The 13665-nt window shown below is 40.5% G+C and overlaps 1 protein-coding gene across 1 annotated transcript; it reads right to left on the bottom strand.

The window, feature by feature from the left end:
- Positions 1-1603: 1603 nt before the first annotated feature.
- hhipl1 (HHIP-like 1) lies at positions 1604-12337 on the bottom strand. Its single transcript, XM_034241286.1, has 9 exons — positions 11984-12337; positions 7453-8099; positions 7244-7387; positions 6695-7023; positions 5858-5984; positions 4763-4908; positions 4571-4652; positions 3443-3525; positions 1604-3332 (listed from the first exon to the last, which is right to left on the bottom strand). Exons 1-9 carry the CDS (start codon positions 12272-12274, stop codon positions 2779-2781), a joined length of 2403 nt encoding a protein of 800 aa, XP_034097177.1. The 5' UTR covers positions 12275-12337; the 3' UTR covers positions 1604-2778.
- Positions 12338-13665: the final 1328 nt, after the last annotated feature.

The following is a 13665-nucleotide window of genomic DNA, read 5'->3' as shown; positions in this document are numbered from 1 at the left end:
TTTAGCGGAGTAACGTTAGCTTTTCACTTCTGCCGATAGCATCTATGCTTCAAATATTATAAAATTGGTGTCAATAGGAAATAATGCTTTGAACAAAACGTGTAAATAGTTCAACATTATTTTTGCAATATTCCGAAATCCAATTGAAAAATATCATTGCTTTCTGTCAAGGGAGCCCTTGCGATGCTAACTTTCTACAAAAATCCCTTATCACTGCACCACTTATTTTATACTGCTTTGTGTGCTAACATTTTTTTATTTCAGTTATGCTAATATCCACAAGGTGCCAGTGTAGAGCAGCTTGTATTTGAACTGACTGTAGACTTGGTTCAAAACTTAGAATTGGCAGGCTTTATAGGCTACAGTTCAAGCTCAGCACAATGGTTATGTAAGCCAGGCTGAAATGTGCTGCCAGGCCCCAGCAGCTCCCAGCTTCAGACCAAAGAGCAGCACTCTGAACTCTCCAGGAAGGGGGGGGGGCTATAATTTGAGTTTACCTAGGCTCCATCATATTAGAACTAGGGCCGGGACTTTAACGCGTTAATTAAGATTAATTAATTACACAAACATTAACGCGTTAAAAAAATTAACGCATTTTAATCGCACTTATTTTTGCACCGCGGAACGTTTCTCACTGGATGAGTTTCAGGCGTACCGATTATACTGGAGCACCAACTAACGTTCATGACTTCAGACAACAACAAACCACAGTGAACAACAGTGGGAAATGTTGTTTTAAAAAACGGACGGATGGAAGCGTCGATAAGAGCACGGTTGTGTGCAAATTATGCAAAAAGGAATTCGCATATCACCGCAGCACATCAAGCCTCAAGTATCACCTCAATGCAAAACATATAGCAGCTAGCGTGGACGTTAGCCTCTTTTATCGCGTTCACAACAAAAAGAGCTGGTACTAAAATTAGTTCATGAGAACCTTTTTACCCCCACGAAAGTCCCTGCTAGAGAGCAGAGAGCTGCTAAGAGAGCAGGGACTTTCGTACGGCTCTCTTGTGAGAAAAGAGCTATATGTCTGATTGGCTGGGCGACCACGCCCCGTAAACTCCCAAAAAGTTTTGTGAAGCCGCCATTTTATTATCCTCGCATTAGCATTAGCCCAGCGCAGAAACGCAGAGAGACTAACTTATGGCAACACAAAATAAAACAATGGGAGCGGTGGAGATGAGGAGGGTGTCGGCGTTCTGGCAATTTACAGTCCCCCAACTCCGGGGATTTCCGGCCGGGACTTTGGGCGGCAGTATACGCCGTTTGCGGCCTGCCAGTAAACCCAAAGCAGAAGAAGAAGAAGTGACGTCAGCGGCTTCATTTGCCTAATCCACGGTGTGAGTACTGCGGTGTGAATGCGCCTAATGGTATACTAAAATCCATGTGAAAAAAATTGCTTCTCACTGTTCTTAGGTCAAATATTTATATGTGATTAAAAATGCGATTAATTTCGATTAATTAATTACAAAGCCTCTAATTAATTAGATTAATTTTTTTAATCGAGTCCCGGCCCTAATTAGAACACTTTGGTTTCTTTGCCCATCGGTCATCTTTTGATTACATTGTGTATATAATTGGATAAACTCTTCCTCAAACTTCATTTTGAACAATCAATCAATTTTTATTAATATGGCTTAATATCAAAAATTACAAATGTGTCTCAGTGGGCTTTACAGACTGTACAGCAGCAAGAACTCCCAAAGAAACCCCACAATTAACAGATGAAAATGTTATAAAAGCCGGAGAGAGTGACGTACAATAGATGTCATGTGTACAGCATTAACAACACAATAAAATTACAACATGGACAATACAAGTGACAAAAAGGATAAAGATTAACACACATGTGGTCCAGGTATAGTTATCATATACTAAATTGATGACATCATAACATACCCATACATTCATTCAGTGGGAATTTACTGGGAAATATGACATTCAGACTAACTGTCAAATATGTTTCGTAACAAATCACTGAGATGATGCCACACATGTTTAGATGAAACATTCAACACTGTCATGGACAATTAAAAATAAACTACTATATAAACATTTAGAAAATAATGGATACCACTACTGGCAGGTACAAAAAAAAGGGAAAGCCCACCCCTGCAAAGTGTTAGGTTACCTCATAAATAACCTCTGGAATGCTTTGATGATCTGCCTTGTCCCTAAACCTACATCACTTCCTGCTTCTGGGGTTCTGGGAACAATAAGTGCCATGCCCCTTATTCAGAGCATCATGTATTGTGGTTGCAGTGTAATCTACATGATTTCCCCCCTTTCCCTTTCTAATGTGTTGGACTGACATCAAGATAAGGCACATTTTGGCTCATAATCTCCATTATAGCTGCTGAAAATAACATGGCACAAAGTGAAGTGGTTATTTTTTGTGTGCTTTTTCATCGGAATAATTATTGGCGTTCACTTTTTTAGTTACCAACTACATTTTTCAATGATATCCAACAGCCAATTAACCCACAAATTCAGCTCCAGTCAGTTCTTTATCATACCCTGATCTTCATCAAATCAACACCAGTGTCAGGGCCACAGGTGGGGTGTTCCTAATCTACTTACAGCAGGACCTCCTCCTTATGATATCGCATTTATCACAATGGGGTCTCGTCTCCAAATACCATTCACATTTCTATCATCTTGTGCACATAATGCAAATATTATTTAAAAAAAAGATCTCCTGATTGAATTACATTTAGGATGGATTTTTAAAACAACAGGTTTAATGATGGTTGCTCGGATTTCATAGCAGTCAAACATTTAGACTTCTATAATGTGGTCCGAGGTGCCACAGATCACCCCTGCGTCTTCATAGTGGGCACAGTTATTGGTCCCCACCCCGGTGTGTTGGCAGTCCAGCAGACCGGACTCTGTCCCGTCACACTGAACGTCATCCAGAAGAATCCGCAGATCCTTCCCTTCCCCGAACTCTGAGTTCTTGGCCGCCTTCAGAGCCCGTGTGAAGCCCAGTTGGCGGCACACCACTTCAGCGTTATTGATGTTCCACAGGTCGTCACACACGGTGCCCCACTCCCCGTTTACGTAGATCTCCACCCTCCCACGGTCGCTCTGGCCTTTTTCGTCCCCAACCAGCCTCACCATTCCATTCTGGAGCTCGGGGACACTCTCCGTTCTGGTTTGACCTTTTCTGCGTCTGCCTTTCCGCCTGGGGGGTTTGGTGGTTGTGGTTGGCAAAGGGGGGGTAGCACCATCTGGCAGTCCCAGCCGGTCGATAAGCTCTTGGAGCCAGTCGGAGGAATCTGTGGGCTGTGGCTCAGGCTTGGCTTTGTGAGGTTGTTCAAGACCAGTTAATGCTAATGGAGAATGATGAAAAAAACATGAGAGCAAATATGAATAAAATCAGATTCATGTCACAGAATTAATTAGTTTGTAATAATTCAGTAGTGTTTGGCTGTGGACTCACTTTCCTGAGGAACAAACTTGATGAGGTTACTTTTCACTCTGACAGGAAGAGGGTCATAGTGGCATTGTCTCGGTGGAGCGCGTCTGAAAAACAACCAAAACCAGCGGATAATGTTTGTATTATGAAAATAAGATCTTTGGCTTACAAACGTTTATGATACGTTCACGATTCTTCAGCAGGATAAATTATGAATGTTAAAAATGTTTCTTAATTTGAAAGCCAAAAGCTAACAATAGTCTTTAAACAAACAAATTCACGGTCGCATAGCACGGCTAAGCTAACGGCGGCTAATGTTCGGCGTGATGACTTTTAGTGGTGGTCTCATTTAGACGCTTGTTATCAACCGCTGCTTTTAAGACACATAGACGTTTCTGACATTCACCAGTGGCTGAAATTCTTGTCGTAGAACAAAAAGGTAATAAATCAAAAACATGTTAAAAAACTTCTTCAAGACAAGGGAGCTGTAAAATGCTAACTCATTCCCAGGTTGTAGGACTCAGTCCTTCACCACTCTACTGCTTTCACATTTCAGCCAGCACTGCTTTAATTTCCCCATCTCTACCACAAAAGAGACAGGGAGTATAACCTCCTCATTCAGCAGCACTGAGACCCAGAGAAAGCACAGATCTAATCTTAGATCCAGGCCCAGTTTGATCTCAGTACTGCACATCCCTTGGGCCGACAGAGAAGAATGACATGCCTGTGTTTGTAATTGTGAACAGATGTGTGTCTTACATATCCATTCCACAGAAACAGTATTAGGACTGTCCATACTCTGCACATTGAGCAGTTATTGCACATGACACATGTGTTTACTGTAATCATGGTAATCTAGTGCGAAAGAAGAAAAGTAATGATTATGTTAAGCACTGTATAAAAACCCTGTTTCTGCCACAGCTTGGACTATTCCATACCACCCTTGTCAATGGACTGAACCTTACTAGTCACTAGTCTGTTAGATCACATTGTCTGACTGACGGATTGGGTGGTGGTTCTTTGGAATGTGTATATTTTAATATACCATAACATATGTTTATTACACTTGATCATAGTGGGTCTAACAGAGGGCAGGAATATCTTACTGCAGCACAGTAGCAGTACATTATACACAATGTGTGTAGTACACACCTTGAGGGGTCCACCACTTTATAGACGACTCCTGAAGGTGATGTAGCGCTCGGTACTCCAGTGGACATGAAGTAAAGCTCGCCTGATGGAAAGAACAACAAACTATTACATCAAAAGCATATTCCACAGGTAAAGACATTTCCAAATGACAGCTAGTGTGAGTTTGAGGATGTTTGTGTGTTCATGCGTTACCAGCTTCATCCTCTGCGAAGGAGATGATGTACTGGTGGTAGTTGTTGATGAGTCCAGGGAAGGCACAGGTCATGCCCTTCCCCATACAGACCTCATTGTACTTCCATTTCCCTGTGTTTCTGTCTTCCTGCAAACTCATCAAACGTCTGGGGAGGAAAACAAGAGTGTGTGAAACCTTTTGATGGAGCGTTGGGAGAGCTTTTACTCATGTACCAAGTAATACCAACTTCTACTTTTATGTTTACACAGATGTGGAAGAAGTACTCAGATCTTGCATTTGAGTAATAGTAGAAGTACCAGAGTGTAGGAATACTCTGTTACAAGTAAAATACCTGCATTCAAAATGTTCCACAAGTGAAAGTAGAAAAGTATTCTCATCAAAATATAGTGAAAGTAGCGACAGTAAAAGTAGTCATGGTGCAGATTGATCCATTTCAGAATAATATATATGGTATGTTTTATAATGATTGATCATGAAAGTGTTCTCAAAGCTGGTAAAGGTGCAGCTAGTTTGAATGACTTTGTATACTGCAGGGTAGCTGGTGGATTTACTCCAGGTGGAACTAAAGTCTGATTCAACACTTGATTAGATTTCACATCATTCATCCACATCTGTGAAGTAACTGAAGATATTAAATACATTTAGTGAAGGAAAAGTACACCATTTACATCTGAACTGTAGTGGAGAAGAAGTACAAAGTAGCAAAACATTTAAATACTCAAGTAAAGTACAAATCTCTCAAAATGGTACTTAAGTACAGCACTTGAGTAAATGTACTTAGTAACTTTACACCTCTGTGTTTACGTGTATCATTTTCCAAAGCATGAACTTGATTTTTACGATACAATGAAACATAAGATCAAGTCTGAATATGTTCTTGCATCACAGTAGCTCCATTTGCAAAACCATCAGGGACACATATCTAAGACATGAAGGAACAGATATTTAACCTCAATCACTGAGTACCATATGTTGAAGGCCCTTTAATGTACATTTGATCCGAAACTAAACTCCCTCTTTCATTTGAAGAGTTACTGGTGCATTAAAGAGTGCTTCAGTCCTACCGTATTAAATGCCTTTGCCATAAAGCTTACCCGCTCATGAAGTCTCCAAATATGTACATGCCGTTCATGTTAGGGTATTCACAGCCTCGGTAAACATAGCCCCCAGTCACCGACTTGCCCATCGTGTGAGGGTACGCATAAATAGGGAGGACATCATCTGAGAAGAAACCCACAATTAAATATTTGTTTTACTGAGTTTCTCCTTTGTCTGTGCTAGCCATTTCTCTTTACAGTGAAGCCAATTGAAATAAATGGCAATTCCTCATTTTGTATTATCAGCAGTAATAAATATGAATATTTGTGTTTATTAAAATAATTGTTCAGCCTTTTGGATTGTAGATATTCAGTGTCCAAGTAGTATTGGAAAAGAACAGTCATGACACTAAATTACCATGATTACAGTAGTATAGTAAATATCAAGAAGAAGAACAATGCAGTTCTAACTATTAAAGTAGACTAGAAGTTACTAGTTACTCGATTTTTTATGTTTTTGACATTTGTTTTATTGTTTAACGTCTTATATATATTATGTTGCATTGTTTGAGGAGCCTGGGACTTAAGACTTTCATTGCCCAAACTACACTGTAGCTACTGAGCATATGACAATAAAGCCCTTGAATCTTTGAATCTATGAATCTTGAATCTAGTGGTAATCAAATCTAGAATATGGCAAATAAATCACAACATAGGTTAAACTGATTGATGTTTTAATAAAAGAGGTTTCCTAGGGTAGACGATGGTCAATTGGTGCTTTCACAAAGTCCCTCTGACACCTGTTCGAGTTGGATAAGTTCTAATGATGAGTTCATGACCACTGTTGAATAATAATATGTTTCCAAACCATTGGACTGACCGGAGCAGGCCTACCTAGCGAGCTGTTGGCACACAGCTTCTTATCGTAGCAGGAGAAGCCCTCTTTGGCTCTCCAGCCGAAATTTCGACCTTTTTCGATGATGTCTATCTCTTCAAACTTGTTCTGGCCCACATCCCCGCAGAAGATACGTCCTTTGCCCTCTTTGGTCCGAGGGTCCCCCCGGTCCACGGAACACCTCCACATATTACGCACACCGTAAGCATAAACCTCTGGTCGTGCCCCCCGATCATGTACAAAGGGGTTATCTGGAGGAATTCTGTACAATGGACCTCTGCTATTGTCATCCACATCAATCCGGAGAACTTTACCCAATAGAGCCGACCTAAAATAGATATGGAAAAAGTCATATTTTATCCCAAATGCAGAGAAATGCGCATTTACTCTTCATAAGTCTACAGTACACAAACATTATAAATGATGAATAAAATCAGATCTGACATCAGGAGCAAGAGTCTTTACTAAGTTTTCTGAAATGTGGTTCATTCATTGTTACTTAAGATCATTTGAGGGTTTCAGTTTGCGGACCATTGTGTAATTCTTACTTGTTCTGGGCATTCCCATATTTCCCAAATGGATCTCCTGCCATTCCCCCATCGCCTGTGAAAACGTACAAGTAGCCATCATCTGCAAAGAGTATTTGCCCTCCATTGTGGTTGGATGCTGGTTCGTCAATCTCTAGAATAACCCTGGAAGGAAGTGGATATCAGACAAGAATAGACCAAGTGTAGGACATGTGTTGGTCCCTACCTACCGCTCAGAGGCATGATCCACCACATTCATGTCATGGGCTGACACTTGAAACTCACTGATCCTGATCCTCTCATCAAAACCCACCTCCACTGAGTAGTACACATAAAGCTTCCTATTGTACTTGTGCTTGGGGTGGAAGGTAAGACCCAGAAAGCCCCTCTCGTCTCCTTCCCATGAGGACGTTAACACTGCCTTGGTAATGTTCAAAAATGGTTTCTCCAGTTTGGATCGGTCAGGAAGGTAGGTCCACACCAAGCCCACCTGCTCCGCCACGAAGAACCGGTGTGTGCCATCGTTGGCGTGCACCATCGCTAGCGGGTTCCTCAGCCCATTCGCGACTTCCTCCAAGCACAGCTGCAGACACCCGTCCACGTCTGACTGGACCCGGCCCAGGTTCAGGGTGAGCTTCTGGTCGCTGAGGATGTGAGGGTAGCAGTAGTCTGCGTCGTCCAGCTCCAGGTACCGGCAGAGACGGGTCTGGTCTTCTTTGACTTTAGCTATGTGTGGGTCGTCAGACAGGAGAGGGATGGTGGACCTGCACTTATTCCAAAATTGTGAGCAGTAGTCAGGACAGAGGCCAGGGATGGTCCTAATCGGGGTGGTGGGGTCTTCAGCATCAAATAGATGAGCTGCAAATGGAGAGCATTCCTGCGCAGAAAGGAAGAGAGATGAGGGATGAAGAAGAGACAATGAAGAGGCAGACTAAAGCACAACCTCTTATCTAGAGTTAAACCTGTCACACCTTATGTAGTCCTTAAAACTGCAATAGCAAGGTTGCAAAATAAACACTGACACAATATTTTATTACATTACATTGCATTTAGCTGACGCTTTTATCCAAAGCGACTTACAATAAGTACATTCGACCAGGAAGACACAACCTTGAAGAAAACAGAATCATATAAGTACATCAGGTTTCATAGAGCCAAACATTTCAAGTGCTACTCAACTGGCTTTAGGTAAGCCAGTCCTTTGTTAGTATATAAGTGCTTTGTTAATAGTTCTATCGCTCGAAGTGGAGTCGAAAGAGATGAGTTTTCAGTTTGCGCCGGAAGATGTGCAAGCTATCTGCTGTCCTGATGATTTATCACTACACATTTTAAGTTGAAGTTGTGAACTTGGTAGAACACAGTTACCTAGTTTCACATCCAGCAAATTTCACTTGAAGTCATGTCTCTGCCACCTGGTGAGTGTAAGGCCCAATTCCAATCCGGGCCCGACACCCTCCCCAATCTCACCTTCACTTGTCTGCACATTTGCATTGAGGGTCTGCCCTCATTGAGTGTAGTTAAAAGCCAAGTACCAGGACGTGGAAGTGGGTTACCAAACTCTCAAACAACTCATTTAGCTGAGAGTGAGACTCATCCGGTCACAGAGCGGCAGGGTGTAGAGGTCTGTTTGGAATCGTTCAATATTAAATAGTTATTTGCTGTGTTTTGTTCTTCATTACCTCCTCATACACACTCTGCTCACCAGCTTGTCTCTTTCTTTGTCTGTGCTGTTTGCTGCTAGGCAGGTAGTTAACAGTGGGTTAAGGTTAGGGCTGCTGAAACATGGTTGATGATAGTTAGTGAGAGCAAACTAGAACATTAAAGACATGGGCATTAAAACAAAACATCAGCTGAGTGTTAGTTTTACCTGGCATTATAATATTGAGTTCAACACCAAGATTCAACACCGTTCACATTGACAAGACTTTTGATCAATTGTTAGAATAAGACATCTTCGTAGGCAAATAAAAGGATTAGTTTTTTGGCCAGTAAACATTTGCATTTGACTGAAGAGGTAGAGGTACGTGTACATGTATCTTTGTGAACCCTCGGATTGCTCCTGGAGGCTGAGCCCCTGGTGAGAATGTAAATGGCATTGTTGTGGAAATATTTTCCAAGGCCCATAACTTTGACCCAGTGTATCAGTTCAAACTGTCCTGACTGAGCACACGCACCTCGTAACCTTGGCTGCTGTGCTCTCAGTGTTCTGTCTCCCTGTTCCTGCCTGTTGGCGTCAGCTGATAGAGGTGTTATGATTCTATGTTCCTGCCTGTTGGCGTCAGCTGATATAGGTGTTATGATTTTATCTTGTTATGCAGCATGTTGATGATGCTCTCAGAACTAGTTAAATACATGGGTCTGAGGTAGAGTTCTTTAGAATTGACGTGGCAACTCTACCGTGAAGTCAGAACCTCTGGCTCTTGGACTTGTGATGTGAAATCTCCGGCCGAAACTCCAAATAAACCATCATGTGTTTGACATCAAAGCTCCTGCTCCACCGTGTCTCCTTCCTGAGTCGGTGACTCCCACTGCATTGCTACACAGAAGTTTCCCTTACAGGCATTAGATCTCAGAATGAACAGTTTGGCACTGAGTGTGTGCATGTGTGTGAATGGGTTCTTGAGTTGATAGAAGCCATAGGAAACATGTAAAATTATATAAAATAATATATGATAGATAACTGTCAACTAACTTATGGCACACTGTATGAGCTGGACACACAGGAAGTGCACGCATGTATGTCATGAGTAGAAGTTGCAGAAAGCAATGGTGTTTGTCAGACTCAAAGAGACGGTTTTGGTTTTATTAGATGGGAAAAATAATAGTTCTTTTTAAATAAGCCTCCTAATTTAAAAGGATACATAATGTAATTGGTTGTTTCATGCCTACAGATCACTGTAGTAAATAAGGCATATTTCTGATGTCAAACTCCTTTAAGGGGAAGGGCCCTTTTTGTGTTCCAAGTGCACACAAAACATTAGGAAATGTTGAGCAAATCTTGGTCTTCCCCCCAAGCGTGTTAAAGAAATACCCATGGATAAATAAAACGTTCTTAATCTTCAGAAAAGTAGCCTACATTAAAATGCAAATTCTAAAGTTGGCTACAGAGGGTGGAGCCCATGGGGCTGACTGTTGTGAGATTAGGAGATGCCTGGAATACTAATTGTATATATATGATATCATATGATAAGATAAGTGGTACACCTGCCTCATAATAAGTTGCTCAATCAGCGGTTTCAGAGCGTCCAAGCCTTTCCTCTCGACATCTCCTTTGTGTGACTGCTGATCATCTGGGAACTTAAAATAGAGGAAGCCTTCATATATTGTACATTTTTTGTAAGATTAAACTGTTTCATAAATCCTACTTTAGTGTTATGACAGCTTTAAGACTCGGTTTGGGATGCAGGCGGATGAAAGAGACTTTGGTCCCGAAAGTGGTGACCCATTTTCTCTACTCCCCTCCCCCTTTAGAACACCTTATAGTCCCTACAATTCATTGCTCAAACACCTTTCAAGAAGCTGGCACTTGATAAAAGCAATCAAACATTATATCAATGATTATGGAAAAAGTGGAAGAACTTCGTCCAAGAATAATTTGAACCCTTTTTCTGACCAGCAATCCATGAACCAGAAACTTAAATACACTAACTTCCAATACCATATAACAGGGTTATAGCTTGCATGTCAACTGCAGCATAAGAAAGAGCAATACATTATTTCATACATCATTATTTCCAGTGGTAAAAGCATCCAGGATTCACAGGAAACACATTCAAAAATGTTAAAAATATGTGTTATGGTCTGTGGATCCTGGATGGTTTTACCACCAGCAAGTTCCTTGGTATAGTTTTAATAAGTTCTGTTTCATAAAGCATTTAGTCAGTGGTGGAATGTACAGAGGTTCATTTACTTAAGCTTAAGTACAATTTTGAGGTACTTGTACTTCTTTTGAGTATGTTCATCATGTTATGCTACTTTACACTTTTACTCCACTACATTTTTGTTAAACACATTCAGTTACTAGCTACTTTGCAGACAGAATATAAATCAACCAATATATCATTATGTATTATTAATGGCAGTGTCGAAGGGAACTAAGTGGATTTAATGAAGTACAATTGTGAGAGACTAGTACTTTAATGAAGTATTTCAATGTCAGCTAATTTGTACTTCTACTCCACTACAATTCCGATGTAAATGGTGTACTTTTACTCCACTACATGTATTTAATACCTTTAGTTACTTCACAGATGTGGATGAATGATGTGAAATCTAATCAAGTGTTAAATCAGACTTTAGTTCCACCTGGAGTAAATCCACCAGCTACCCTGCAGTATACAAAGTCATTCAAACTAGCTGCACCTTTACCAGCTTTGAGAACACTTTCATGATCAATCATTATAAAACATATCATATATATTATTCTGAAATGGACCAATCTGTATAATCACTACTTTTACTGTCGCTACTTTAAGTATAGTTTGATGCTAATTCAAGTAGTTTTAATAATTCATGATTCATAAAGCCTATCCCAGTGACAGCTCTGAGGGTCAGTGTTCTGTGTGTGTTGCTGTGTGTGTTGCTGTGTGTGTTGCTGTGTGTGTTTCTGTGTGTGTTGCTGTGTGTGTTTCTGTGTGTGTTGCTGTGTGTGTTGCTGTGTGTGTTTCTGTGTGTGTTTCTGTGTGTGTTGCTGTGTGTGTTGCTCTTGGCTCGTACTACAGGCGGTGATGGAGAGGGTCTGGACGGAGACCTTTGCCCTACCTGGCAGATCATCTCCAGCACGAACCCAGCGCAGTTGGCATATCCATAATAATCAAAGTTATCCATGATCCGGTAGTACTTTGCCCTCAGCTGCTGGTCCTTCTCATAGTCGCAGCAGCCGAACTCCTTGTACATGACGCAGAACTGGAGCTCGCGCAGCGGTCTGAAGGGGGGCTTGAAGTCCAGACACTGGGGGTGAGGGGCTGCAGGTGCGACACACAACATCAGGACACACACCGTGAGGGCCCACAGGACCCCCAGCCCGCCCGGGACCCGGACACACTGCCTCATCACGGCTTGCGGTTAGGATTCTGCAAGATGAAGCGACTTCCGGTGTGCACTTTGCCCGTTATATGGTCCTCTGACGTGGGGAACGTGACCCGCAGTGACTCGCGCTGTCCCGGGACAAATGGGCAGAGAGAGAGTCGAATAATACCAACACGAATACCAGCAAGAGTTAATATCGCCAATATTAATTTAGAGTAATAGTTACACAATCAAAATCATTTCAAAGTAAAATGTAATAAAACCAAAACCGTCTTTGAGACATAGTTAATAACACAAGTAAATGATGGTAATGAAATCAACAATAGTTATAGTTAATAACAGCAAAATGATCCCAAAAATAATAACACCAAAATCAGCATAGACTAGAGTAATAGTAAATTATTGTAATAACATCGACAAGAGTTATAGTTTTTGATGGTAAATCAAAGCACGATATAGCTGTTTTTGTAGATTGTAGTCTTGGAGTGATATCTGTTGCAACATGTTGATGTTGAATAATCATGCAGTTACGCCTGAGTCCAGCAGATGGCGACAGGTGCCCTCATTTGACCGTCTCCAGAACACTATAATAATAACAATATATATGTTTTTGTCTTGAACACTGCAGCAAGTAGTCAGTCATGGAAGAAGGAGAGATTCATGTATTTAAGAAGTCAATTGATTTATTAGTCTATAGAAGTGTGCAAGCAAAGTAGGCCCTCGTCCACCCTCTTAAGGCGCACATATTTCAGTGAATGCGCGCCACTCAGGATAAATACATACATGCATTTAAAAGAAAGAAAGAGAGGAAAAAAAGAGAGAGAAAAGAGTAAGTAATGTCTGCTGTCCTATTTCACAGACTTGTGTTTGAAATAAGTCTATTTAAGAAAAGGTTATCATGTTATGGTGCGCCCATATTTATTCATAAATAACCCGATACAAATCTGTGCAATAACAACCATAATACCAGTTGCACTTGAACAACAATCAAACATTTACATTATAATATCAATAAAAACATTTGCAACAACATAACCATAATGAAATGCGCATTATAACAACAATAACCCATTTGCATTTAAATAACCAGCATCATTTGCATCAAAAAAAGTTATCATTAATATAACAACAATTATATTTGCATTAATCTAACAATAAAACGTTTGCATGAAAATCACAATAAATAGGTGCACAACACATAAAACTACATTTGCATTATTAAACAATAACATACATTTGTAATATAACAATAATAAAATGTGCATGAAGGACTATTACAATAAGACATCTGCATAAGTAACAATAAAACAAAATGCATATATCATAATATAACATTAACATGAATATAACTATACTTTTGCACTAATATAACAGTAAGACATTTAAATGATTATATACAACTAATAACATCTACA

Source organism: Gymnodraco acuticeps, unplaced genomic scaffold (assembly GCF_902827175.1).
Source record: "Gymnodraco acuticeps unplaced genomic scaffold, fGymAcu1.1, whole genome shotgun sequence".
In the NCBI taxonomy this organism is placed as follows: Eukaryota; Metazoa; Chordata; class Actinopteri; order Perciformes; family Bathydraconidae; genus Gymnodraco; species Gymnodraco acuticeps.
This window is presented reverse-complemented; position numbering and strand designations above follow the sequence as displayed.

Bases quoted from the DNA above. Each gene is read 5' to 3' on its own strand.
- hhipl1 (XM_034241286.1), bottom strand. From the start codon at position 12,274: ATGAGGCAGTGTGTCCGGGTCCCGGGCGGGCTGGGGGTCCTGTGGGCC. The intron at 7,024-7,243 runs GTAAGAATTACA...TATCTATTTTAG, and splicing joins TATGGGAATGCCCAGAACAA to GTCGGCTCTATTGGGTAAAG. The intron at 4,653-4,762 runs GTAACGCATGAA...TCTTTCCATCAG, and splicing joins CTTCGCAGAGGATGAAGCTG to GCGAGCTTTACTTCATGTCC.